Here is a 27,704-nt window from a genome sequence, read left to right as displayed (position 1 = left end):
CACTCTTTGAAATCACCTCTGGATATCCCACTCCCTCTGGATACCCCACTCTCTTTAAATATCCCACTTTCTTTAGATATCCCACTCTCTTTGGATATTAAGTTGCATCTTTATTGGTGCAGATCTTTTTTTTCTTTTTTTTTTGCATGAACTGAAAAAAATGAAGTCTTACCACTGTGAATGACCAGTGACCTCTCTGAAGTCACTACTGTGAAAATGAATCATGGCGTCTGGCAGTGAGTTTAGCTTATCATGTGATACTATGCCATTTATAGATGTTCGTAATATTATTCATTTGTGTTAAGCAGTCTTATCAGTAACCATCAGTCTCGTTCATGCTCCCACATGTACATCCTTCTATATATCAATAAGTATTTTATGTTTTGATACAGTAAACGTCTGTGTTCGGTTTGGCCGTTTCCTGAAGGTCGTTCATCGTGCTCTGCCTCTCTAACGACCCTCTCTGAGCGTTCAAGGTGAAAGCCCTGTTCTCCGGCGTGTTGAGCTGAGATGAACGGCCCTGTCTGTCGGTCTTTGTTAGCGCTCGACCCTGTCTGTTTGAGAGATCGTTTTCTGCTCCGCGGGAGCTAGCGGGAGCTAGCGGGAGAGGAGCTGAGCTGCGCTGCCTCGTTCTGCGACGTTGTTTTTCGTTCTTAACTGTGCCCGGATTAGGGGAATTAACGCCATTTACAGATTGTAGATTGGGCTCGCGTGCGTTAGAGCTGAAGGTAGTTATGAAGCTGCCTGTGACGTACCCTGCCAAATAAGAAATAAGAATAACAATAATCAGTGGCATCGTGATTACCATCATCGTTATTCATTGCATATATAGTGCAGGTGTTCTCAGTGCAGGTCCTAGAGGACCACAGGGCCTGTTTCATTTGTTCACCTTTAATTCAGCAATCAGTTCCGATCCAGGAAAGGTGAGTTAATTGTGTAATTAGCTGCTGTAATGATGAGGCGCGGTTAAAACCAGCGGACCCTACCACCACCAGCATCAGGGCTGAGAATCGGACTGAGAAATGGGGAAAAGACAGCAGTCTCATTTCACATCTTTATTATTGGAATTATGTGCTATGGCTTATGGCTCTATGTTAGACGAAAGTTGATTGAATAAAGGCCATAATGTCGGCTTTGTAGAGCAATGTAATGTGGAGTATGTTTGTGAGCTAAAGGGCTCTATACTGAATAGGAATATTTCAGTATAGCGTACTGTGTCTCCCAGGTGTGGTTTTTACTGTATTGTGTGTGTTTGTGTGTCTGTGTCTCTTGTGTGTCTGGTGTGTGTCCTCGTGTGTCTCATGTGTGTCTGGTGTGTGTTTGGTGTGTGTTCTCATGTGTGTCTGGTGTGTGTTCTCACGTGTGTCTCTTGTGTGTCTGGTGTGTGTCCTCGTGTGTCTCGTGTGTCTGGTGTGTGTTTGGTGTGTGTTCTCACGTGTATCTCATGTGTGTCTGGTGTGTGTTCTCACGTGTATCTCATGTGTGTCTGGTGTGTGTTCTCACGTGTATCTCGTGTGTGTCTGGTGTGTGTTCTCAGATGCTGGAGCCTAAAGCTGACGAGCAGTGTGACCCAGGGGTGCACCACATTACGACGGGGGAGGACCGCCCCCCCTGCAGCCCCTCTGAGCCCCCCCTGATGGACAGCCCCCCACCCGAGGCCCTCACCCCCATGGAGGAGGAGCTCAAGACCCCGCCCACCCCACCGCCCTCCACCGAGGGTGAGGACTGCAGGAGCGTGGAGGGGGGGCCGGACTCCTGGAAGGAGAAAGAGGAAGAGGAGGAGGAGGAGAAGGAGGCGAAGGAGGAGGGCGAGGAAGAGGAACCGGAGGAGGAAGAGGAGGAGGAGGAAGAGAGGCGGCAGACGGACGAGGACAATGGCTCGGAGGCGGCGGAGGACGCCGGGGCCCCGCCCTCCTCCTCCTCCTCGTCCTTCGTCATCCCCGAGCTCCGCCTGGACCGCTCCTTCAGCGCCGACGCCCTCTCCTCCGCGCCCACCGACGAAGACTACGAGGAAGACGATGAGGACGACGACGAAGACGAGGACGACGACGAGGAGGAAGACGAGGACGAGGAAGAGGAGGACAGCGACGACAACTACCTGGAGCGGAGCGGCAGCCAGCGGCGGGGCACAGCGGGGATGGCGGGGGCGGCGGCGGCGGCGGCGTGCGAGCGGCACGGGGGCGGGCTGCGGGTGCAGAACTCGCTGCGGCGGCGCACGCACAGCGAGGGCAGCCTGCTGCAGGAGCCCCGCCCGCCCTGCTTCGCCTCGGACAACGCCATCGACCGGCTGGACGCCGGCGCCGCCCCCAAGACCGGCTGGTCCCTGCCCTCGCCCCGCACCCTCAAGAAGGAGCTGACCAAGAACGGAGGCTCCATGCACCAGCTCTGCATGCTGCTCTCCGGCAGGAAGGTCAGTTCTGCCCCCCGCACTTACCGTCTGTAGCCTGTCTGTGCCCATGTCTGTAGCCTGTCTGTTCCCCGAACTGTAGCCTGTTTGTGCCCTGTGTGTCCCCCATACCCCCGTCTGTAGCCTGTCTGTGCCTCTGTCTGTACCCCCATCTGTAGCCTGTCTGTGCCCCTGTCTGTACCCATGTCTGTAGCCTGTCTGTGCCCCTTTCTGTATCCCCATCTGTAGCCTGTCTGTACCTCGTCTGTACATCTTTTCTCGCTGTGCGCACCCCCGTCCCGTCCTGTTACTGCTGTCCTGGAAGAGAGGGCTAGGTCAGTGTCCCAGTCTGTTTCTGAGTAAAACATGTCCGTGCAAAAACTCCCTTTCAGCACACACATTCGGACATGCACACAGAAACTCTCCTGCATAAACACACATACACAAACACAAGAGCTTTTCTAGGCTATTAGACTGTGGCTAACAGACGCCATCTAATGGCGAATCAAGGAATATTTCTGAAGAATCGTGGGGCACACAATTACACTTCACAGGTCTTTACAGTCTGCAACTTTTACAAGCACGCTGCAAAGCTTTTTTTTTTCTTGCAAGCCAATCACATCATATTATTTTTGTATAGTCGGATGGGCTGGAACAACTTGACAGAATATTGTAGCTGTACCCAATGTGGAGATCATGAAATATTGCATTTCTGTCGCTGTTACTGTTCACATATCAGTGCTGCTCCCTGCTGGACGGCAGAGGTACTGCAGATACACCACTGTGCACAAGCACAACCACTGTTCCTAGATCAGCGATACATCTGAGCCAGACAGAGATGGTCTCAGTACTGAAGTGCCAATAACATTTATACTCTGGCCTGTATGTCCATTATGTCTGTAATGCATGTTGTCAGAAAGCCATCTGCACTAATATAAAATCTGAGATTTAACTTTATCTCCTTCATCATGACTCCAGATGTAATAGATTTTTGTTCATTTTAAAGATACAGTTTATATTGGCTGTTATTGGAAAGTTTAGTCACATATGCAGATTTTTGGCTTAACATAAGAACTTACACACATAAAAATTCCCTTGACTTTATGAAGTAATAAATTATATCCAGTAATTGTACATACTGTATGTTATACATTTCATGGTGGTGGACTGGGGAAATGGGGGGTCAGGGGGGTTGGGGGTTGGGGGGTTGGGGTTCGCTATGGTGGCACACTGGAGGGGGTGGTGGGCGGGGGCGAGGGGGAGGGTGGGGTTGGGGGCTCAGGGGGTCCTATGGTGGCACACTGGAGGGGGTGGGGGTTGGTGGGGTTTGGGGGGTTTCAGGATGGCTGGCCGGGGTGGGGGGGGGGTCATTATACTAGCGTTCTCCTCAGCCCAGCAGACAGCCAAAGACAACTCCCCTTCTCTGCGGCCTCCCCGTTTGCGAACAGCAAGCCACAGCAATTCATTTTCTATCCCCGTGGCTAAGTCTAAGAAGTAACCCAGTTTGGCGTGAAAACCGCAGACCTGGCAACCCTATTCCTGGAGCTCCTGTGATGTTTGTTTGAATGTTTGAGGTGCAGTACACTGACTTCTCCACTAAGGGGTGCTGTGTACCTCTGTTGTCCTCTTCCAGCACACAGTCACAGTAGGGAGCAGAAATGAGGCAGCACTCTGCATAGTTCTGACCAATCCTGATTAAGCTAAAAACCCTCTCTGTCCTGAGCATGTGCCCACAGATATCCAGTATTAATTTTGTGGTTTCCTTTGAAGTTTTTGTAGTCTCTCACTCTCTTTCTCTTTATTTCTCTGTGTGTCTCTTTCTCTTTTTCCTCTCATATTCTTTCTCTTCTTCTTTCTTTCTTCTTATCTCTTACCCTCAGTCTCCCTCTCTCTCTCTGTCTCTCTCTCGCTCTCTCTCTTGTTCCCTCCTCTCTCTCTCTCCCTCTCTTTCCCAGCTTTCATCTTCTACAGGGCGAGCAGCTGCACAAATATCCACTCAATGAGTAAATAAAAGCCAGCAGAAGCATGTGATCGACCCTAACAAAGCACCCACCAATACATTTAAAAAACCTTCCCTGATATTCTGCCTTAAACACAAATCCCCCCAACCCCCCCCCCCCTTCACGACTAACCCAGTAGTAACAGCAGCCTCCAGTACAGTCGGCCTAATTAGGTAATAGTTGGAAGGTGAGGTCCTGTTCATCGGAGGAGAGTAGCAGGTGGCCTTTAATGAAAGCTCCCGCGGGGGGGGGGGGGGGGGGCAGCGTACCCAGGTCCCCTCCCCACCCCCCCCCGGTCCCTCTCAGAAGATGGCGGGTGGGGGGGGGGCTGAGCTGGGGACGATGGCGGCCCTAATGAAAGCTCCCGCGTCCATCGAGCGAGTGAGCGAGGGGAGGGGGGGTGTGGCAGCGTACCCAGGTCCCCTCCCCACCACCCCCCGGTCCCTCTCAGGAGATGGCGGGTGGGTGGGGGGGGGGGGCTGAGCTGGGGATGATGGTGGCCATTTCGTGGCCCTTAAATGGCGGTGACGCGTTTCTCGGTGGAAGGAATGCGAAGCTCCCGCCCGGCGGTGTTGGCCTTGGCAGATTTCCGGGGCCTTCTTTCGCTGCCCCTCCGCCCGCCGTCATCGCTGCCGCTTTACGCTGCTGCGCGTTTCCGTCTTTTAAACACCCCACCACCCCCCGCCTCTGTGACCTCATAAATCACCCACCGTCTCCACGGTAATGTGGAAAGAGTCACAGAGGAAGCTTTCATCTCTGTTTAAAGACCGCCTCCCCCACCACACCACACTCTGAACCCCTCATAGGCTCTTTAAGCCTGTCAGTGGCTCGGTGTACCTGTCACAGAGCCAGGGGGTGCGCACAGTCAGTTACATAAATACCCTCTCGGGCACACAGCTCCTCTCCTTCGGCGCTTCCACGCCATTGGTTCTGCCGAGCCCACGTCATCGTGTAATCTCCACTCCGCTCGTTAGGGGCATTTTTCCTACAAGTGGTCTGGAGCAGCAGCGGAAAATGATTTTAATTGTATATAATGCCACATTAGGGCCTATGTAAATATCATTTATTTAACAATGCTTAGATAAGACTATTTCTGTACCTGCAACGGACAGAAAAGCAGATTTATTTTTCCATTTCCGCCGGTTTTCTTTGCCAAAAAGTAAAAAAGTAACCTTTCGTTTCGTAAACATTCTTTGTGTGTGTGTAACACATCATTCTAATTGCTAGCTAATGGAACTGGATCGGGCTTGGTTTGCATTGAGTACCGAGCACATCATTCTAATTGCCCGTTCTTGTTGTCCAGATTTTGGTATTTGTTTTGACACTTATCAAGGCACAATGACAGGACCACACAAAGATTCTGGAGGAAATTTTCTTAAAAAAAAATAAATAAATAAAAACCACGACCTCAGACCGCTTCAATGCACAAAGAACATCTCATACGTATTACATGAAAATTCACGAATTTGACAGACACAGTTCTACAAAGCAATACAGAGGCATTTTTGGTAAATAACTCCAGAAACATGTATAAAAGGTCGCAGAGAAGCTGGCCGTGTCACTTCAAAGCTGAGACGGTGACGTGAGGGGGATTCACAAGGGGCTGCAGGGTCACATAATGGTCTGGGAACGGGGCTTGCAATGCGAGGTTGCAGGTTCGATTCCCAGGTGCATCATTGCTACTGCACCCTTGTAGCAAGGCGCTATATCAGTATGCCAGTTGTATAAATGGACAGTGTGTGTAATTTGTAAATTGAATCAAACCCCCTACCATTCAGGTGCGGGGGGGGGGGGGGGTGGTGTAGATGGTTCAATAATCGACCACCCTATGGATTGCACCACAGGTACGCTCGCTGCTTACCCGGCATGCTTTTCACCCCCCTTGGTGAAAAGCATGCTCGGTAAACGCGTGCCCTTTTTCCGACTCTTGGATACCGTGCGTGTCATCGGGCCAGTGTTACCCCCCAGTTTTACCCCCAGTTTTCCCCCCTGGGATGAGCCTGCAGGTTTACCCAGGGGGGGGGCAGATTTATTCTGCGCCCAGCTCAGCCCGAAACAGCTCTCTGTTTGCGCACCGGGGACGAACGGTGGAAGATTTGCTCTGCAGTTAATCAGCCTGAAGACGGCGGCGCAGTTTACAGACCGAATGCCTTCCCCGGCGAGGTGGGCGGACCGGGCACTGAGCGCGTGCAGTACGGCGACGGGTTAGGAGTAGGAGCCGGATTGGGAAAACTTCGGGAATACTGAGGGAATTTTGTATGCTCTCAACACTGACACGGAAGACCACCTGCTCAGATCCGCTCGCTTTTTGCTCCATAATGTTGGCATATTTTCTCTTGATTTGGCTCTGTACTCTGCCATTTTAGATTTGTGATCAAATAATTCACATGTTTCTAAAGTGCAGATTTTCAGCTTTAATTAAAGGCTATTTTAATACGCGTTGGTTTCACCACGTAGAAATTACAGCACTTTTTAAACGATACGATATGAACACGATATAATTAATATGATATGTCCCAAACATTGTGGAGCTCACTGTATATGTGGCATTAACTGTGACAGGAAAGGCCTCCTGCACCACCTCCTGATTTATTATTTTGTGTACGTTTAGCACCGTATTCTGATTGATGCATCCGTGGAATAAATTCTTATAGCTTTCGAGCATTCTTGAGAGTGCTGTCCATTTGCCTTCTACTATTATCCTGTAGAATTCAGCACCCACTTATAAGTACCAGACCTGGGTCAAATACGTATTTGTTTTGGATTAAAATGCTTTTCTGTGCTCTCTTGATCTTGCCTTGTGTAATTGAGCCTCTCAGTGTGACCAGAAGGTGGGATTTGCACTTTTTGAGAGTATTTCATAGGTTCCAGTACACCAGACAAGATCAGTAAAGCGTAGAAAAATATTTGAATCCAAAACAAATTTGTATTTAGCCCAGGTCTGATAAGTGCATACTTTTGAGCTGAGCAGGTTTCATTCTCAAGTGATCCTCCTGCACAGATACTCGTGGTTTTCTTCCTCTGTACGGAACAGACCTGTTGCAGCTCAGTGTTAAAGATGCATCTCAGCCATGGGGATTGATTAGCCTGTTGCAGAGATTTATTATTTAGAACCCACACCTGACCCTCTGTGAGATTGGGCAAGAGAAGACAAACAATAGCCGGTCGGTTCTGGCACATGGCCATCTTGGGACACCATGGGAGAAGGGCATTGTGGGATATTTATATCCGCTGTGGGAGAAGGGCATTCTGGGATATTTATAACCACTGAAGGAGAAGGTGACGTGAACTCCAGGGTCGTCAGACACTTCGTGGACCTGGTTGTTACCATGGGTTACAAAACAGGAATGCAGGTTTGGGGGAAAAGAAAGAGAAAGAGAAAGAAGAAGGACAGAGAAAAGAAAGAGAAAGATGGACAGTGGCTTTGTGTCTGTGTGATTTATGTTTGTTTAATGAGACGGCGACTTTTGGAGTGTTGCTGGGATTGCTTCGAAGGGCTCGCCCACCCACCAGACATTCCAGAACTCTCTACCAGGCCGCGCTTTCGCTAATGATGATTATCATTCTGGTTTACTGGGCCATGTCGCGGAGTTTATGAGGTTAGGATTTCAGTGTGGATACTAGACCCTGTTGACTTTAAACAGCTCATTACGGAGTCATGCTTCATCCTAGTGTGACCGCCAAGCCCAAGGCCTTCATTTCATCATTTGTGCAGGCGCTCGCTCGTATATATTTGTGTGTGTGTGTATGTTTGTGTGTGCGTCTGTGTGTGCATGCACGCGCGCGCGTTTGTGTTTGCGTGCACGTGTGTCTGCGTATGTCTGTGTATTTGTGTGTTATGGAGTATAACAGTATCTCTGGGGTACAGAGAAAGTCAGGACAGATGAGAGATTCCTACGTTGCGAAAAATATACAGAACTGAAATAAAACATTTTTTTTCCACGAAGTGAAATATGCCTCCCTCAATTCAGAGAAATGACATAAGCAGACTATCAGCCCTGCTGGGGGAGGGACCCACAGCTGAACTGCCTGCACAGTGTGCGGCAGTGTGCCATAACCTGAGAGACGCAGGCAACTCCACCATCACAGTGTCCCTAGGACAATCTGGACCAGTCTGTTGTCGTCATAACAGTTATTGTTCTCCATTACCATTTTATTTTGTTAAGAAAGCCCCCTCCCTCCTCCCCCAAATTATTACTTAGGTTCCAAGCACCCAGTCATTTGCATAATTGTTGATTTAGTTGTTGCTGTTGACTGTTGTTGACATGGTTGTCTTTGTAAACAATTGCTTTGGCAGTACTATGCTGGGGTGTGGTAATGCCAATAAAGCATTGAATTTTTTGAATTTTCTATTAGAATTGAATTAGAGATTTGAGAGAGAGAGAGAGCAAAAGAGAGCAAGAGAGAGACATAGGGAGAGAGATGGAGAGAGTGAGAGACAGAGCAAGAGAGAAAGAGAAATAGTGACATGGTGCACCTGGTCTCCCACTCTTCAGTGTAGGTAATGTGTGCGCATGTAGAAAGGGTTTATGGGAGGATTAAATATTTGATCGGTCTGTGGAATGGACCCGCGCTATTTGGGCTGAGTGGGGACGGGCCCCTAAGGGAGCTGGTCTCGGCAGGACCTGTTTGCCCCCGTGTCTGTCAGCGGTGCAGTCGAAAAAGCGAGAGAGTGATGTGTTCTGCCCGGGAGCAAAAGAGAACAGAACAGAACACTTAATTTGTGTGCAGAAAGTTTATATCTGGTCCACGGGTTGTGAGTCTAATTTATTTTTGGGAATTTTCAAGTCTGTGGAAAGTTACAGAAATTGGATCGGACTTCTGTTCATTTGTTATCGTGAAACCCCCCAAACATCCCCACCCCCCAAAAAAAGAAAAGAAAAGAAAAGAAAAGAAAAGGAAAGCAATTTGCCTTGCCAAATGGTGGTCCAGTCTGCCAATTCCTCCAGGAGAGGAGTAGAAAAATGAAATGACTGCTGAACTCCTGCATGACTGGAACATGGATGTCGCTGCAAACTCAGAACGCATGAATTTCCTCTCAGCCTTTTTCACTACTTTCCACTGCCTGCCTCTGACATTATAATGATCTATATATATATATATATATAATATAATATAATATAATATAATATAATATAATAATTCTCTACTGGTTTTGTTATATTTTAAAAAAAGGTTTTCTGAAGATTGTGAGCTGGGGGAAGGGGGAAGGGGAGGGGGGGTGGGAGCGGGGGGGGATTGCGCATTCAGATCAGGACAGGAGAATGTGATCGCGGACTGGGGGGGCCGGGGTGGGGGAGGGGTGTGATGGGATTGGGGATTGAAAGTGTGACCCCCTGTGGTACTTTCATGGACCACCTGGTTTAAAAGCCAGGATTTAACATGTGTTTCACATTGGTTAATTAATTCCAAATGCTTTCCCAGGGGTTAGCTTTTCCATAATGCAGAAAACAGGGTTCTTTCTGGTGGCAGCGTAGTATAATGGGTGAGGAGTTGGTTTTGTAACCTACAGGTCACAGGTTCGATTCCCGGGTAGTACCGTTGAGCAAGGTACTTAACCTGCATTGCTTCATATATATCCAGCTGTATAAATGGATGCAATGTAAATGATATGTAAAAAAAAAAAAAGGTTGCTTCGGATAAGAGTGTCTGCTAAATGCTTGTAATGTAATGTAAGGTTGAAAGCAGGAGGTTGAAAGTAAGCAGTAAGGTTGGAGGTTTTCAGACACTGCTAGCTATATGTCAGTGAGGCTTGGACAACCTACCTCTCTGAACTCCCTCCCACCTGCCCACCCACCCCACACCCCTTATGAAGTCGGTCTCTTATTAATGGGGTCCCGTCATCCCAAACCGCAGAGACCCCATCAGGCTCCTCAAAAGAGACAGGGCGGGGGGGTGAATGTGACAGGAGGTCTCGTGCCCCAGATCGCGGCACCGTGACAACGAGCGCCGGCGGCACCGTCTCCCGGGCGACGGGCGGGCGAGCGACCGGCGGCTACGCCATTGCCACGGTCGTGATTATTACCCAGAGGGCCGCGGCGGGGTTCACTGGCAGGTTAACCCCCCCCCCGCCGCCTAAAAATAGCCCTGGCAGCGGCTGGAGTTCCTCTCCCTTTCACACGGCGGTTCGGGGAAACGGCCGAGGGGCTCTGCGTGTTTGACCGTCGCACGTTCGCCCGGGACAAATACCGGGCCTGGGAGGCCGCGCCTCGAGATCGAGGCCGGCCGTTCGCCGGTTCTGGGCGGACGCAGACGCTTGAAAAGGCGAAAGCCCAATCCGGGTTTCAGCCCCGATAAAGAGAGAGGTGCGTTCGCTCCGTTTTTGTCTTTGGGAGGAAAAATTGCAGGCTGATTTTTTTTTTTCCCCGGAAGGTTCCAGCTCGCCGCCTGATGATGCCGTTGGGCGGGCGGGCAGCTTTAGCCGAACCGGGTGGGACCCTCCCCGGGGTGAAAGGTCAGTCGAGACCCCACCTGAGCCCCAGTGGAAAAAAAAAAAGAAACAAGCAAATCCAGCACGCTAAGTGCTAGCCGTTCACACAGGACGAGGGCTGAGCAAATGTATAGCACCAGGGCTCCAGACTTCCACACAGGGGCAGGTGTCCTTTATTCAGCAGAACGTTATGTGGCTTGTGCACGTTAGCTCGCTTTCTTATCCGCCGCGTCGGCTTTGCGACATAGCTCGCGTCGTCAGGGTTTGTGTTGCCTGTGCACTACAGCTAGACGTGTGCTGAAATGGATTCCCTGTGACCGTCTCGGGAATCGAACCCGCAACCTTCTGATTCCAGTCCGGTTCCAACCTGCAATCTTCTGATTCCAGTCCGGTTCCAATTATTATTACGGCTTTTTTTTTTATTATTGCTGTAAAAGCATTCTGTGAAAGATTGCTTTAAATTTGTTCTGTCGTGTGTACTTTGGGCTTCCAGAATGTTTACGGATGTGTTATAAATAAAGTTATTATTTTCTGAGAATGTTTACATATTTGGTGCGCTTCTTCATTCGGTACAGGGCATATCGTGAGGACAGCTGCAGGAACGAGGTCACAGCCAGAGTACAGCTAGTATCGTACACACAGCTAATCAGTGGGAATATGAGCACATAGCCAGGCGGTGCTCTGCATTTTCTCTTCTGCGTGAGACGTTTCCGGAATGCGGCGGAATGTTCGGGCCTGTGGACAGCACTGTGCAAGCAATGCAGGCTGTTTAGTTCAGTTCACAGGCATTTAGCAGACGCTCTTATCCAGAGCGACTTACATCGAATCCAATTATACAGCTGGATATATACTGGTGCAATGCAGGCTAAGTACCTTGCTCAAGGGTACAACGGCAGTGTCCTACCGGGGAATCAAACCTGTGACCTTTTACATGCAGACTGTGTTTACATTCAGGCTGTTCACATGGAAGCTGTTTACATGCAGACTGTGTACGAACACTGCAGCGTTACTGCAACGGTTGTATTCTGACCGCAGAGTGAAGGCCCTCTTCTTCAGACGATGTCTCAGCTACCCTCTCACCTACACCTCCGTGCACTCTTATCTTAATTAATCAATTGATTAATTAACTGAGGTAATTGTGACATTTTCAGTGGTTTTTTTTTTAAATGAGTTACAGTTTGTATGATGGGGCTAGGTTAGCATTGCCAACTTAACTGATGTGATGGGCTCCCCCTCTATAGCCGGGTTCCTCCAGAGATTTCTTCCCATTGGGGAGTTTTTTCACACTACCGTTGAAGTGTTTTTCTTCCCACTGGGGAGTTTTTTTTTGTCGTGTGGGTGTGTGTGTTTTTTTAACCTCAATTGCTTGCGTTTTGGGGTTCAGACCCAATATTCTTTTCTGTTTTCCCTGTGAAGAATCTTTTTTTAACAGTGTCTCTGTTAAAAAGAAAAAAGATTCTACATAAATAAAACTTTTCTGGTTTGGGATGTTGGCCTGACCTCATGTACCGTAGCTCTCATACTGATACTCTCTCGCGCTGCAAGTCTCTCTGGATAAGAGAGTCTCCTAAATTAGTGTGGGATAATCTTATCATCGAAAGTGAGGTCACAAGTGGAGAACAACCAGTTTCGTCCTTCACTAACCTTTCCTGTGGCCCATGGCGAGTTCCGCGTCTAATCGAATCGAGCGCTGGATCCCAGGAACGCTGGAAAGAACGCGTCTTTCTGCTGGGCAGCGTTAGCGTTCGCTGGCTAGCTCCCCCGAGCTGGTTTTTTTACCCAATGAGCCGGGTTCCCTCTGCTTACCCACAGCAAGGCTGCGTGCGATCGAGCGAACGGGCGTGGTGGACATTCAGAAAGCTCTCGTGTTGTTAGTCTTATCAGTCAGAAATGCATCAGACTCTGTGTTAGCCAGGAGCTGTTTGTGTATTGAGCTTTTTTTGGCTGGACCGCGACAGCGGGGCCAGCCCTACAAACGCGAATGTCTGTGACTGACTGACTGACTGACTGAGTGACTGAGTGAGTGATGAAGTTACACCATTGGTCGGCCGAGTTATGAAGTCACGCCATTGGTCGGCCGGATCACGTGTGTTAGGTCTAGCTATATACTAGGTTTTAACCTGGTCTTGTTACCCCTGCTTCAGTCTGTATGCTCTTAGTTTCTCACACCTTCACTTCCTGATTTTTTTCCCTAGTCAGCTGACAGTGTAGGTTGTTCTTCGAAGCTGCATTCATGCTAACGACATGGGGTTTTCCGCACGTTTGCACAGTTAGTGACACATGGTTTCTGCAGCCAAAGCCCCTTTCACACATGCATGCAGTTTTCTGAGTCGGCGTCATGTGTGAACAGAGTCGACTTTCCGTGTAAGACTTTCCTCCAGTTTTCTGGGTCAGGACCTCATAAGATTTATGGAAATAATCCTCCGTCTTCCTTCCTCTAATGTCACATTACACAAGTAAGTGCATTTACACAAATTTTTACATAGTATTTACATTTCCATCCATTTATACAGCCGGATTTATACTGAAGCAATGGAGGTGAAGTGCCTTGTACAACAGGGAATCGAACCTGTGACCTTTAGGTTACGAGACCAGGTCCTCACCCGTGATGCTACACTTCTGTGAACAGAAGCAGCAACGTCCCCGGGGTAAAGCAGGTCACATGGGGCAAGCGAGCCAATCGCGAGAGACTCAGAGGGTGACGCGTCAAGTTCTGCGACTTGGTCACAGCGTGCATTCGTTCGTGGCGGCAAATTTAAGCTAACGTTCAAAACAGAAGTACTACACCAAGGAAGAAAGCGCGTCTGTACAAACGTCTGGAAACTGGGCCAACTCTGAGACGAGGGAACATTTTTACCCGTCTGCGCGGACGGCTTTGTGGTGGCGTTAGAGACGCTGTGGTCTGCGCTGAGATAACAGGCTTCCTACACGTGTGAGGTATTCTGAGACAGGAGGCCTGCATTACGCGTGCAGCATCCTGCCCGGCCTGTTCTATCCGGAACGGGCGCGCGAACAGGCCCGACTCCGAACCCTTCCGCGTACGTGCGACCGGGAGAAAACCGTGACAGGCGACCCGGGCGGCCGGCCCCGGCGGTGTCGCGGCTTCCGCGCGCGGGAAAGGGGGCTTATCAGAAGCCGGGCGTTTATGGGAACGCTGTCTCGACTTGTGAACTTGGGAAATGTGAACTCTTCTGAAGTGGTGGGGGGGGGGGGGGGGGAAGGGTCTTCAAGTGTGACATTGAGTAACCGCTCCAGTCTCCCCCACAAAAAAAAAAGAACTTTCCATTGTGCGGTTGGCACATACAGTAGCGGACTAGTGGAAAGTCCTGGGGGGGGGGCGGTGGGGGGCTGACGTCTGCAGTGTCTGTTCTATCTCTCTTTCTCCCTCTATCTCTTTGTCTCTCTCTATCTCTCTCTCTCACTCTCTCTCTTATCCCCTCCTCTCCTGCCCTCTCTGGCTGGCTATCTCCTTCCCTCTGTCTGGGTTTCTGTATAACTAAGATATGAACTGTGTGAAAGATCCATCAGAGATCATCTTGTTCTTGTTCTCTCTCTTTCTCACTCTCTCTTGCTCTCTCTCTCTCTCTCTCTCTCTCCCCTCTCTCTTTCCCTTGATGTCTCTCTCCCTCCCTCTCTCTCCCCCTCTCTCTCTCTCTCTCTCCCCCTCTCTCCCTCCCTCTCCCCCTCTCCCCCTCGCCCCCCCTCTCTCTCTCTCTCCCTCTCGCCCCCCCCTCTCTCTCTCTCTCCCTCTCTCTCTCCCTCCCTCCCTCCCCTCCCCCTCTCTCTCTCTCTCTCTCTCTTTCTCACCCTCTCCCCCTCTCTCTCCCCCTCTCCCCCTCGCCCCCCCCCTCTCTCTCTCTCTCTCTCTCCCTCCCTCTCCCCCCCCTCTCTCTCTCTCTCTCATGCCGTTTAGCACATTCGCTCCCGTGCCAGTCGTCTCCTCAGCTGTCCCGCAGCAGCCCGGGTGCAGAGCCAGGTTAGGCCAGCGGGGGGGGCCCGAAAGCCGGGCCAGAGAGCGTAGTTCGCCCGGGCCCCCGTCCCTCAGAGAGGACCGGCCCAATAGCGTGCCCGTCTAAACCAAGAGTGGACACGCCCCACAGCTCTCTGAGACCCTTTCACACACATTTCAACTGCATGTCTGACCTCCCCAAAAAAAAAACGGATTTGGTTTCACCCTGGGGGATTAAACAGCACTGTGCTGGAGAGTTTGTTTCCGGACACCAAGAGGAGATTTAGGAAACCGGGGTGCAAAATGGCGGCCGTGTCTGCCTGTGGTGGTGTTGGGCACCCTCTCTGGCTCTACGGCCGCGAGGTGATGGGCGGGGCGTTGATCCTCTGTCGTTGTTATTGGTTAGATTTACGCCGGGATCAGAGGACTGAGGCCTGTGGAGAATCGCCAGGCCTCCCCGCTCTGACTGCGTCGACCCTCATCGACCCGCTGCAGCGGTCAAAGCCCACTGCACACACCGGGCAGAGCAAGGCTAACACTGGGAACGAGCTGAAATGGCCCTGTTTTAGTGTGGGGGTGGGGGTGGGGGTGTTTGGTGCTGTAGTGTTAAGCTAAGTGTTGCTTAAGTGCTAAGAATACGGGTCACCCTTGCGCATCACTAGAATAGCTCCTGTGTGTTTGTGTGTGTATGTGCATATGTATATGTGTGTGTGCATGTGTGTGTGCCTGTGCATGTGTGTTCGTGTGTGTGTGTGTGTGCCTGTGCATGTGTGGGCATGTGTGTGTGTGTGTGTGTGTGTGTGTGTGTGTGTACATAGCCAGTGGGTGGATGTGTTCTGGTCCACACTGCAGAAGGAGTGTCCGGGCCCATCCAGCCTGTTTGAAGTGCAGTCAGGCCTCTTGGCCCCTGTGTTTGCAGAAGGCATGAACGGCGAGCTTTGCCGTACGTCAGCGGGCCCGGTTCGCGTATCGGCTCGCTGGCGGGTTTGGCCCCTCGGCCCCGTTTTCAGCTGCAGAGCCGGCGGCCCATCCATCTCTGCCTGCTCCAAAGGCTTCTGAGCGATACCATCTGCCAAGACCTAAAAAAAAACCCTCAACCTGCGTCAGCCCTGCATTAACCTCCATTAAGAGCGGTCTGCAGGCTCAGAAATGAAAATCCGAATCGCAGAGGGAGCGTAATCCCCCGTTAATTAATCCTGCTTGATTATTCACATGCAGATATTCCAGAGCTGGGAGGGGGAAGGGGGGGGTGGGGGTGGGGGTGGGGAGTTAGCGCTGTAGCGAAAGCTCCCGGCTCTCACTCGTTTTATTACCGTGTTGGGTAGCTGCGGCTGTGGGCCTTCTCTGCGTGGAGTGTGACGGGTCTCTGAGAGAGGTGAGAAGTGAAAGGTGAGAGGATGAAAGATGAGAGAATGAAACGCGAAAGTTGAAAAGTGAGAGTTGAGAGGTGAAAGATGAGAGGTGAGAGGGTGAGAGGTGAAAGGTGAGAGAATGAGAGATAAAAGGTGAGAGGATGAGAGATAAAAGGTGAGAGGATGAGAGATGAAAGGTGAGAGGATGAGAGATGAAAGGTGAGAGGATGAGAGATGAAAGGTGAGAGGATGAGAGATGAAAGGTGAGAGGATGAGAGATGAAAGGTGAGAGGATGAGAGATGAAAGATGAGAGGTGAGAGGGTGAAAGATGGGAGATAAAAGGTGAAAGGTGAGAGGATGAGAGATGAAGGGTGAAAGGTGAGAGGGTGAGAGATAAAAGGTGAAAGGTGAGAGGATGAGAGATAAAAGGTGAGAGGTGTTAAATGTGATTGGAGCAGGGGTGAGAGGTGTTAAATGTGATTGGAGCAGGGGTGAGAGGTGTTAAATGTGATTGGAGCAGGGGTGAGAGGTGTTAAATGTGATTGGAGCAGGGGTGTTTGTGTTCAGGGGAGAGCGTTGCTTCTTCCCTGCCTCTCCACGGCACCGTAACGCAGGGACCCTGAATCTGACGTCTTTGGGCCGGGGAAGACGCAGGACGGCCGCCGGTGTTTGTGGAGCCTGTTGCCACAGCAGCAGAGGCAGCGGCCGGCGCGCGGTGGGTCCCGGCAAAAACGCCGGAGCCTCTGACTCACATGTTTATAAACGCGCGCCGCGCGGCGTGCTGCCCTGTCGCCATGGTAGCGCAAACAGAGCGGGGGACTGTGAGAGGGGGGCGGAGTTTGATCTCTGTTCCTCTGCCCCGCACACGGATGGTCCTTTAGTCTCTTCTTAAGCCCATGCCACCCCCCCCCCCCCAATACCCACGAGTAGCACTGAGAGAGAGAGACTGCGTGTGTGTGTGCATGTGCGTGTGTCTGTGTGTGTGTCTGTGTGTTTGTGCGCGTGTGCGTGTGCGTATGCGTATGCATGTGTTTGTGTGTGTGTGCGTGAGCCTGTGCGTGTGTCTGTGCCTGTGTGTGTGTCTGTGTGTTTGTGTGTGCGTGTGCCTGTGCGTGTGTCTGTGTGTTTGTGCGTGTGTGTGTGTGCATGTGTTTGTGTGTGTGTGCGTGATCCTGTGCGTGTGTCTGTGTGTGTGTTTGTGTGTGTGTGCGTGATCCTGTGCGTGTGTCTGTGTGTGTGTTTGTGTGTGTGCGTGAGCCTGGTGCAGTGGGCCGGCCGGTGCATTCACTGTTCATTCGGTTCGTCGTGTTTCTCCTTTACCCAAACCACCCCCACACCCTTAGTACCCACAAGCAGCACTAAGAGAGCTGTGTTTCTCCTTTACCCAAACCACCCCCACACCCTCAGTACCCTCAAGCAGCACTAAGAGAGAGCTGTGTTTCTGTGCAAGGGCTTCATATTCAATCGCGTTGTGCAAAAGAAAATCTGCAAAGAGCGGATTAGCCTAGGTCTCCTTCCCTGGGGGCATATGTTTTTTTGAACTCTTACCCCATCCTGACATTCTCTTGACCTTTCTGGTGTATGTTTCTCAGTTTCGGTATTGTGGTTATAACGGCATTCAACCCCTCCCTCCCCCCCCCCCCCCGCTGAACCACCCATCCGCCCGCCATGCTTCCTTAACAGACGGTCTCAATGTCAGCCGAAGCATTTTTAAAACTTTTTTTTACCCTCAACTTTTTAAATCTATCCGAGGGGTGGCCAACCCTGCTTCTGAAGAGCTGCAGGGTCCGCTGGGATTTGTAGTAACATTTTACGGCACATAATTAGTCAAAGCATTAGTTAAAGCATTTTGTTACAGTTGACTCCGCTCGCTTGAGTCTTTTTTAGGCTTGAGTGTAAAGCCCTTTCGCGTCAGGGTGGAGGAACCCTGAGTGAATCATTCAGCATCTTTTGTTTGCAGTATTTTGTCATTTTCGTCACGGGGAACACCTTCAGAAAGGGAGGGGGGAGGGGGGGTTTGTTTGGTGTTTGTCTGAAGTTCAGCTCTTCGCGGCTGTGAGTAATGGAGGCCGTGTCACTGAGGAGCAGAGGAACCCTTTAAGGTTAATAATACACAGCGGGACAGAAGCCCAGCCGTCTGGAAGCACCTTCCCGTGACGTTCCTGTGTCATCGAGGGCTTTTTACCCCCCCCCCCCCCCATCCGAAAACGCGCCCGGTTGTCCGGCGCGGGCGGGGAGCGGCCCTGACGGCCAATCGGAGCGCGGCTCGCGCCGCGGAACGGAATGCCGTCGCCCGACCGCGACGGGACAGACGCGGCTCGGCAGACAGGAAGTCAGGAAGTCAGGTGACCCGGGGCCGGCGTGCCGCATTGTTCGAGACGCCCTTCGCCGCAGGAAGTCCCCGAGACGGGCAGGAAGCAGCCATCTCCTACGAGGCGTGCGATAAGGGCGGGAGGGGAAATGTATAGCAGGGTCGGGGGGGGGGGGGGAGGCGGTTGGGGGGGGAGGATTACAGTGCAACACAAAACCGCGAAAACAAGAGCGAACAAAAAACCGAGGTCAGGTATTCCAGCACTGTAAGGCTCCACATCCTTTCTGATGGGGGTGGGGGGGGGGCGTCTTTGTTGAATGGGGGTGTACTTTATGCATAATAGCCCCCGTCCTTAAGCAGTGGTTCACTGTGTGAAAAATCTGTGGAGTGTGCAGGACATGGGAGGGGGGGGGGGACAAGGTGATTACCTGTAATGCCCTCTTCTCATTGGCCATGCAGAATGAGATCCCATGATCCCCTTGTACCCCCAGGAAGTGTCCGAGACTTTAAGTTACAATGCGTGACAGCTCTCTGTATTTATACTGCCTTTCATTAAAACCCTTATTTAATGAGCAAAGAAACCCCTGTGACAGCATTGTTAACCCTCGAGCCGTTCTGCTGAAACTACAGTGGCCGTTGGACTGCAAGTGTTCAGTCAGGATTCGAACCTGTGAACGGGCTTCAGCACCGGACCACCGCGTCCCGACTTCAAAGCGTTAGCGTGTGCTATGAAGAGCCTCTCTCAGTGTAGCTCAAAGTCACAGTTTAGCGCTAACGCATAAACGGAGTTTGAATGTTTTTTGCGTCGAAAAAAAAAAACCTGTGTGTTTGGAACGGGCCAACCGACAAGTGCTCAGTCGGAAGCTCCCGGAAACTGGCGGGAATGAGACGTCTCGTTAAGAGACGGATGTTAATTATAAATGTTTTTTTTTTCCGAGAAATTTCTTCATGGGTGACCGTTTTAAACGCGGTTACCGTAACGGCCAGCCCAAATTAGCCTGGAGGCGCGGGCCCGGAACCCGCCTCTTAAAATGAGGCCAAGTGCTCTCGGGAAGCTCGATTGTGACCGGGCGGGGCGGGGGGGGGGGGGGGGCGAGGAGCGAGGGGTTGTCGTTTCTCGGCAGGGGGCTTTGTTAATGTGACACCCCCCCCCCCCCCTCTCCTCCCTCCCCCCCCCCCCCTACCCAAACCCATCCACCCCGCAGCTGGAGGTGAGGAAACTCTTGAAGTTTCACACAGTCTGAGCCCTGGTTACCGGAGGGACTGGGGTGGGGGGGGGTGTGGGGGTGGTGGGGTGAGGAAGGTCGTATTGTACCGCACTGTCGGCCTTTGTTTTAGTTGGGCGGTGAACCCAGAGCAGAAGAAAACGAAGCGATGCAGGAGGACCGGAGGGAGAGGCCAGACTGAGGGCCGCCGCACACACCGCCATGGCGGGTCTTTACGGACCAGCCGCCCGCTCCCGATTGGTCTGTCTGTGTTTCTGCGCCGCCTTCTCGCTTCTGAGTAGCGCGGCGTCTGTTCGTTTTCCCTGAGAGCCTCACGATAGTGTGAGCGTGTGCGCGTGTGTGTTTGTGTGTGTGAGTGAGCATGTGCATGTGCGTGTGTGTGTGAGTGAGCATGTGCGTGTGTGTGTGTGCGTGAGCATGTGAGTGAGCATGTGTGTTTGTGTGTGTGAGTGAGCATGTGCGCGTGTGTGTGCGCGTGTGTGTGTCCGCGTGTGGTTACACGCGTTGGCCACGGGTCACAGCCCAGATCCACACCCATCCATCACAAGCAGCTGCTCTCTGTCTCTGAATATGGGTTCACATTGACCCTGAGCTTGGCTCTCTTCCCCCCTCCCTAACCTTTTTTTTGGGGGGGGGGGCGTATTTGGGTATGAGGCTTTTCAGATGCCCGTAGGGGGTTGTTTAGCACTCGCTGTGGACTTTGGCAGCCAGGCTGTTATTCTGCTTCACTGCTGCATGTGAGCCTCCCTGCCCCCCTGCCCCCCACGCTGCCCGTGCTCACCCCCCCCCCCCATCTGCAAGGTTAAATTTAGTTGTCGAACTGTTGGTGGGGGGCCGAGCACTCCCCCCCCCCCCCCCCCACTGCGCTTTGTGTCTTTGAAGCTTCAAGAGGGAAATGACTATTGAAGGTCTGACTGTCTGAAACCCAGCAAGAAAGACCTGATTAGCAGGCTGCTTTATAATAATAATAATAATAATAATAATAATAATAATAATAATAATAATGAATTTTATTTATTGTTAAGCACTGCAAATACAGCAAAGTAACCATAAATAAACATATGTGAAACAAAAACTTACATGGAACAAGAAGAAATGTATGCATGAAGTGTGATACCTTAATTCGGTTACAATGAAAGAAAAGTTAAAGCAGGTTAGAAACTAGCTTAGTCTACGTCACAGGCCCGCTTAAACAGATGTGTTTTTGGGATAATAAAATATAATAAATATGCATGATAAATATGGCTGAAGGGGGTAAGACCCAGAGACGGATAAGTGGCTTGATCCATATTTGTGGATGGATAGATTTATGAAGGACAGGCAGATGGAGAGTCACCGAACAGGGGGTGGGAAAAGCGGTGGAGTTCGTATTGTGTAATTCAGAGCTTAAACCGAAACAGCCATGGAATGTTTTTCAGCGCGGCGTCCAAAAATGGGTATTTATCACAGATGGCCGGGCGCTTGGGGGGGGGGGGGGGGGGGGGGGGGGGGGTTCTGTCTCTGATCGGTTCTGAGAGCTTTGAAACACGAGGCTATTGACTGAATGCCCACTTGCCCTTTGGACCGTGTCGTGTCATTGGCTGTCCTTAGTCAGGTGGGATGGCGGGTACCTGTGGGAGGGGGGGACGGTCATTGGCTGTCCTTTGTCAGGTGGGATGGCGGGTACCTGTGGTAGGGGGGGATGGTCATTGGCTGTCCTTAGTCAGGTGGGATGGCGGGTACCTGTGGTAGGGGGGACGGTCATTGGCTGTCCTTTGTCAGGTGGGATGGCGGGTACCTGTGGTAGGGGGGGATGGTCATTGGCTGTCCTTAGTCAGGTGGGATGGCGGGTACCTGTGGTAGGGGGGACGGTCATTGGCTGTCCTTAGTCAGGTGGGATGGCCGGTACCTGTGGTAGGGGGGACGGTCATTGGCTGTCCTTAGTCAGGTGGGATGGCGGGTATCTGTGGTGGGGGGGACGGTCATTGGCTGTCCTTAGTCAGGTGGGATGGCGGGTACCTGTGGTATGGGGGGGACGGTCATTGGCTGTCCTTAGTCAGGTGGGATGGCGGGTACCTGTGGTATGGGGGGGACGGTCATTGGCTGTCCTTAGTCAGGTGGGATGGCGGGTACCTGTGGTAGGGGGGGACGGTCATTGGCTGTCCTTAGTCAGGTGGGATGGCGGGTACCTGTGGTAGGGGGGGACGGTCATTGGCTGTCCTTAGTCAGGTGGGATGGCGGGTACCTGTGGTAGGGGGGGACGGTCATTGGCTGTCCTTAGTCAGGCGCGGTGGCGGGTACCTGTATTAAAGGGGGCGGGACACTGTGGCGGACGATCCCATTGGGAGGGAGGGGGGTGATAGTACGGGACATGTCCACTGGGGGAAGCAAAGTTTAGAGATCACCCTCTGCCACCCCACCCCCCCCCCCCCGTGTTCTATCACTACCTGACCAAGTAAGTAGCGCTAAATGGATGGGGTTATTGCATCATACTGTGTCAGTGACCCACAGACCTGAGCCAATCAGCCAGTGTTGCTGTGAAGAGAAAGGCCATTCGATTGGTTCTTCTTCTTTGATAGAAAATCGTAATTCTGAAATGAATGAAATGCTCCTTCCCTGAGTAACAGACTCTGGCCGCAATTAGATTCTGGATTGTTCTGTGAGTGCTAATAATAAACCACATCAGCAGGGCGGCTAATTTTACTGAGACTGACAGCCAACCGACAGCCCTGGAAGTGTGTGATGCCAATCATGAAAGCCATATTCCTGAAAGCCGTATTCGTACTGAAGCTGGTGGGTAATAGAATCCTGAAAGGCGTATTCCTGCTGAAGCTGGAGGGTAAGAGAATCCTGAAAGCAGTATACCTGCTGAAGCAGATGGGTAATAGATAAACTTTTTGTGCTACTGCAGTCTTGCTTAGCAGGAGAGGTCTTGATTCTGGCATTGGCACATGTGCCTTCTCACCGAAACACAAACCCAACCTGCTGCCAAATACGAAAGCAAACAGCCCGCCTCCCCCCTCTGGGTTCAAAGGTCATCCTCCAATTTAATAGAAGTTTCTTCCATTTTCTAATGGGCTGACTGAGAGGATGAGTTTATCACACTCTTCCTCAGGGGCTGTGAGGGGCGCTAACACCCTCGCTGCTGGGCGCTGGCGGGTTTGGGGACAGAGGGTTCGGGGCGGGGGTGGGGGGGGGGGGGGGCATGTGGCTCGGGCTGCACGTGCCGTGCACGCCTTGGCTGGGGGCCCAGCTCAATCTCAGTGGCTCGGGGAGCGCACGTGTGACCGGAGAACGAGACTGAGATACCTCTCCCTCGCTATCTCTCCCTCAATCTCTCTCTATTTCTCTCTCCTTCCCTCTCTATTACGCTCTCTCTATCTCTCCGTCGCTATCTTTCCCTCATCTCTCTCTATTTCTCTCTCCTTCTCTCTCTATTACTCTCTCTCTATCTCTCCCTCGCTATCTCTCCCTCAGTCTCTCTATTTCTCTCTCCTTCCCTCTCTATTACTCTCTCTCTATCTCTCCCTCGCTATCTCTCTCCTCCCCTCTCTATTACTCTCGCTCTGTCTCTCCCTCTGTCTATTTCAAACTCTCTCTTTCTCCCTCTCTTTCTTTCTCCCCCCTCTATCTCTCTCCCTCCCTCTGTATTTCTGTCTCTTTCTCTCCTTCACTTTCTCTCTCTCTCTCTCTATTTCTAACTATCCCTCTATCTCAGTCATCTTTTTTCTTTTTTTAAATTAATTTAGCGGTTGCTCTTAGCATAATAACTTGGAGTTTTGAAGAAAATGTGCTGTTAGTTAATGGCACTGTACAAATTAGGATTGGTCTATTGATGCCCAATGCACATTATTACATTATGGCATTTAGCAGATGCTCTTATCCAGATTGACTTACATAGAACTTCATTAAAATTTTGAAGGAAAAAAAATGTCTTAAACAACCACTCTCCGCTGGTCAATGGAATCAAACCTGGACTCTTTGAGTTAGGAGATCTTTTCCCTGATCATTGTATTCCACTGCTGCTGAGTGACAGGTGTCAGCAGTGTTTGAGTGACCTGTATCACAGACCCATACCAGTGCAGTTATACCAGCACAGTTAAATGAATGTACCTTCATTGGGGTTTCTGTGTGGCCCAATCGCTTAAAGCACCTAGCTACGGTGCACGGATCCAGACCAAGCCAGTGCCGGTAGCTACATAGAGCGACGCAGTTGGCGATGGCCTTGCCCAGGTTACGGGAAGGTTCAGTCGATTAGGAGTCCGTGTTTCAGGGGTCCACTCAGGGGTGGTGGATTGGGACTGCATGGCAAAGCCGTAAATCAAATCTATTTGTATAGTGCCTTTTACGTACGCTTAGCAGGGGACCGTGGTCTAAGCACCTCACGATAGAAAGCCAAGGGCGTGGGGGCATATGAGAGGTCTTCCTCCACCTCAGTTCCGTGCGAGTTTGGCTGTGTCTGAAAAGAAGCAAGCTGGTTTCTGAGGGGAACCACGAACGTCTTTCCTCTCTCCATGTGGCCCTGGGAATCGCGCGTGAATGCGGCTAATTGGATATTCCAAATTAGGGTGGGAAATCCTGCTCTACGAGGGTGCTGTACGGTGGTGCTGTATGAGGGTGCTGTATGGTGGTGCTGTCCAGTAGCGTTTGGGGTAAATGTGAGTCCTGGTTCCCACTCAGGGTTGACAGGCCTGAGGTTCAGGGAAAGAGGGCCGGACAGGAGGAAGGTTTCCGGAAAACACGGAAAAACAATCTGGTTGCGTCCGGTCATAGGCCCAGACTGAGGGCTACAACCTCTCCACACAATGGGCCATTATTTCATCCATTATGCACACACGCACACACACATACACACACACACACACACACACACACAGGCTGCGAGGAACACTCCAGGATGCCCTCCGACCCCCGTATTACACAGAATCACCCCCCTCCTCAGTCCACCTCTGGCTGCCCTGCGTCCTCCCCCCAGCCAATCACAGAGCAGGGCCGCAGGAAGTGAAACATGACACCCGTCCTACCAGCCCAGGGTTTAAAACCTGTGGCATGACCAGGGGCTCGGAGAACCACTGCCTCTCTCTCTCTCACACACACACACTCTCACACACGTTAAACGCAGTAACTGATTCTCCCAGCTGGCTGGGCTGTGTGCTGTCCCGTGCTGCTGAGGATTAGGGTCGCTCGGATCAGACGGGACCGCGCCGGGACTTTTTTGTTTTTGTTTTTGTTTTTTCGGGGGGTCTGTCCGTCTCTGCCCCCCCTGCTGCTCTCCCCCCCCCCCCCCCAGAAGGCTGGGCCGTATGATGCGGACCGCGTCCCTGTCTCTCTCCCCTCAGCTCAGCGGCGGCTCCGAGTGCAGCTGTGACCTCAGGCCCAGCGGATCCAAGAAGAAGAGGAAGCCGAAGAACCTGTGAGTCCCAGCTCGCTCTCTTTGTTCCGCTTCGGCTGCGCGTTTGTCTGCCTCTGTTTGTTTGTCCTGGAGTCCGCCGGGGTGAGGAGAGGCCGGGGGGGGGAGGGGTGAGGGTGAGGGGAGGCGGGGGGGGGAGAGGTGAGTGTGAGGGGAGGGCGGGCGGGTTATGGGTCGGGGTTGGGGGGGGCTGGCCCCCTTTTCTATCTTTCTGCAATCTCTCTAGCACAGTATGTCCCCCTTTTCTATCTCTCTAGCAAAATTAGTACAGTACATCCACAACTTTTAACTGGCCCGCACTGTATTATAATGGGTAAGGAACTAGTCTTGTAACCTATAGGTCACAGGTTCGATTCCTGCCGTTGTGCCCTTCAGCAAGTTACTTAACCTGAATTGCTTCGGTGTATATCCAGCTGTATAAATGGATGCAGTGTAAAATGCTGTGTAAAAAGTTGGTTAAGGCGCTCTGGATAAGAGCGTCTGCTAAATGCCTGTAATGCAATGTCAACTGGTTTGAATTACTGCGCCGGAGCGACGTTCAGTTTGAGTGCAAGCAGGTTCAGCGCGTCTTTCATCTGTGGGAATTTAAGCAATTATTATTTCATTTAAAAAAAAATTTTTTTTCATTTTGCTGCTGCCGCTGCTGCTTTTTAAATGGTAATTTAAGTGTTGCGTTTCCCTTCGGCGGCTGCCATTTTGAATTACGGCCGGTAATGAGCTGAGTGAAAGTGCAGGGAGAGTTAGAGGCTTTGAGGGGAAAGCACTCGACGGCTCGACTGAACGAAGCCCCACGTCTCGCCTCTTCGGCCCCCTGCGAATGGAGGCTCTGACAGCACTCTGCGTGCTTATAGCAGGGCTCCCGCACTTCCTGAGCGCTCTTAATGGTCCTCCGATTTAGAGAAATAAAATAAATATGAAAGCTGGTTGAAAGTTTTTCCACATTTTACCGGAGGTACTTCAAAGCGCTCGGTTTTCTTGTTGAGGGATCTTGAAGAAATCTCGAAGAGCTGCACGTCCACGCTTAACGTAAAACGGTTGAGTTCTCTTCAGAACTAATCCGGAGTTCAGGTTGCGCTCAGAATGGCTTTGGTTTGGGTTGGGTCTGACAGAGCTGATCCTGCTACAACTTCAAACTAATACGAAATGTTGACGTTATTTTTATATTGCTTTATCGATGGTATGGGCCGCAGTGCTTGTGATATATAGCCTCCTGTTCTTTTTAATGGGGCCTGGAGTGAGGCCTTGAGAAGACTTGAAACGTGCTGAAAATGGGTTTGATAGATACTGAAAAGTGTGAGACGCGTGTTTTATGTGACAGACAGTGTGGCTTTTGCAGCTAGGGCCCCTGGGCAGTCATTCCACCTGTTTTAGTGCAGTTAAACCCTTTGAAGAGTAGGTTCATTTAGAATTTTTTTTTTTCTCCACTGCATTCAATTACCAGCAGTGATTGTGACATCAGCATTCTTAACTGAAAATTCTAAATCAGTGTTCTAAAACTCCACTGCATTCAGTTACCAGCAGTGATTGTGACACCAGCATTCTTAACTGAACATTCTAATAATCTCTTTATGACCTCACATCTTAAAGGGTTGAAAGAATTCACACACAGAGGCTCTGACATCACCAGCCAGAGATGCTGCTGCGTTTCATGCTGGTGAAGCTATAAGCGAGCAGGGGTGTGAGTGTGTGTGTGTGTGTGTGCGTGCGTGCGTGTGTGTGCGTGTGTGTGTGTGTGTGTGTGTGTGTGTGTGTGTGCTGAAAGGGCGTTTTTGTGTGGAGGTGTGTTACTCAGTAGTTTTCAGACTAGCCTCTGCATCAGATCATTACTCTCATGACTCAGGGTGAGCCTGATTAGAACATGGCTGTTTTACCTTTTCCAGCCTCTTTGAGTCATGTTCGACTGACCCACAGCCACATACTTACTTTCTCTAACACACACACCTACATACACACACTCTCTCTCTCTCTGTCTCTGTCTTTCACACACACACACACACACACACACACACACACACACACACCTACATACACACACACTCTCTCTCTCTCTCTCTCTGTCTCTGTCTGTCTTTCACACACACACACACACATACACACTATCTCTCTCTCTGTCTCTGTTTGTCTTTCACACACACACACACACACACACACACATACACACTATCTCTCTCTCTGTCTCTGTTTGTCTTTCACACACACACACACACTCAAACACACTATCTCTCTCTCTGTTTCACACACACATACACACACCCACTCTCTCTCTCTTTCTCTCTTTCACACACACACACACACACACATGCACACACAGACACACACACACACACACACACATACTGGCCATGCGCTGTGGTGTTTGTGTGGTAGCCTCAGAATGTGACACATCTCATTGGAGGGCTAGCTTGGTATGACAGGAATTTGACACTGTGGGGAACCCCCCCCCCCCCCCGCTCCCACCCCCCACGAGCTTCCTGAGTGTTAATGGTCGAACGAGGGGGCGACGAAACCCAACGCGAGACTGCACACATCTCCCATTAACACGCAGAGGGACCGCCAGACAGGCGTGGGAGTCTGTGGGCTGGACTGGACAGAGTTAATGAGACACACAGGAAGTGCAGCTCGTAGGGTCAAAGGTCGGCCCACCTCAGACACCTACTGTA

General features: G+C 51.2%; 1 protein-coding gene across 8 annotated transcripts in view; it reads left to right on the top strand.

Annotated features, from left to right (window-relative positions):
• Positions 1-27,704, top strand: part of LOC118212937 (regulator of G-protein signaling 3-like) — a 121,782-nt gene that overhangs the window by 82,304 nt on the left and 11,774 nt on the right. For all 8 annotated transcript variants that reach the window (XM_035391475.1, XM_035391473.1, XM_035391474.1 and 5 more), the window contains 2 exons: positions 1,538-2,410; positions 24,974-25,047. In XM_035391475.1, coding sequence (XP_035247366.1) covers positions 1,538-2,410; positions 24,974-25,047 — 947 coding nt within the window. The remainder of the gene's footprint in view (positions 1-1,537; positions 2,411-24,973; positions 25,048-27,704) is intronic.

This window comes from Anguilla anguilla, chromosome 14 (assembly GCF_013347855.1).
Source record: "Anguilla anguilla isolate fAngAng1 chromosome 14, fAngAng1.pri, whole genome shotgun sequence".
Lineage (NCBI taxonomy): Eukaryota > Metazoa > Chordata > Actinopteri > Anguilliformes > Anguillidae > Anguilla > Anguilla anguilla.
The sequence above is the reverse complement of the archived record's forward strand: the minus strand, read 5'-3'. Positions and strand labels throughout refer to the sequence as shown.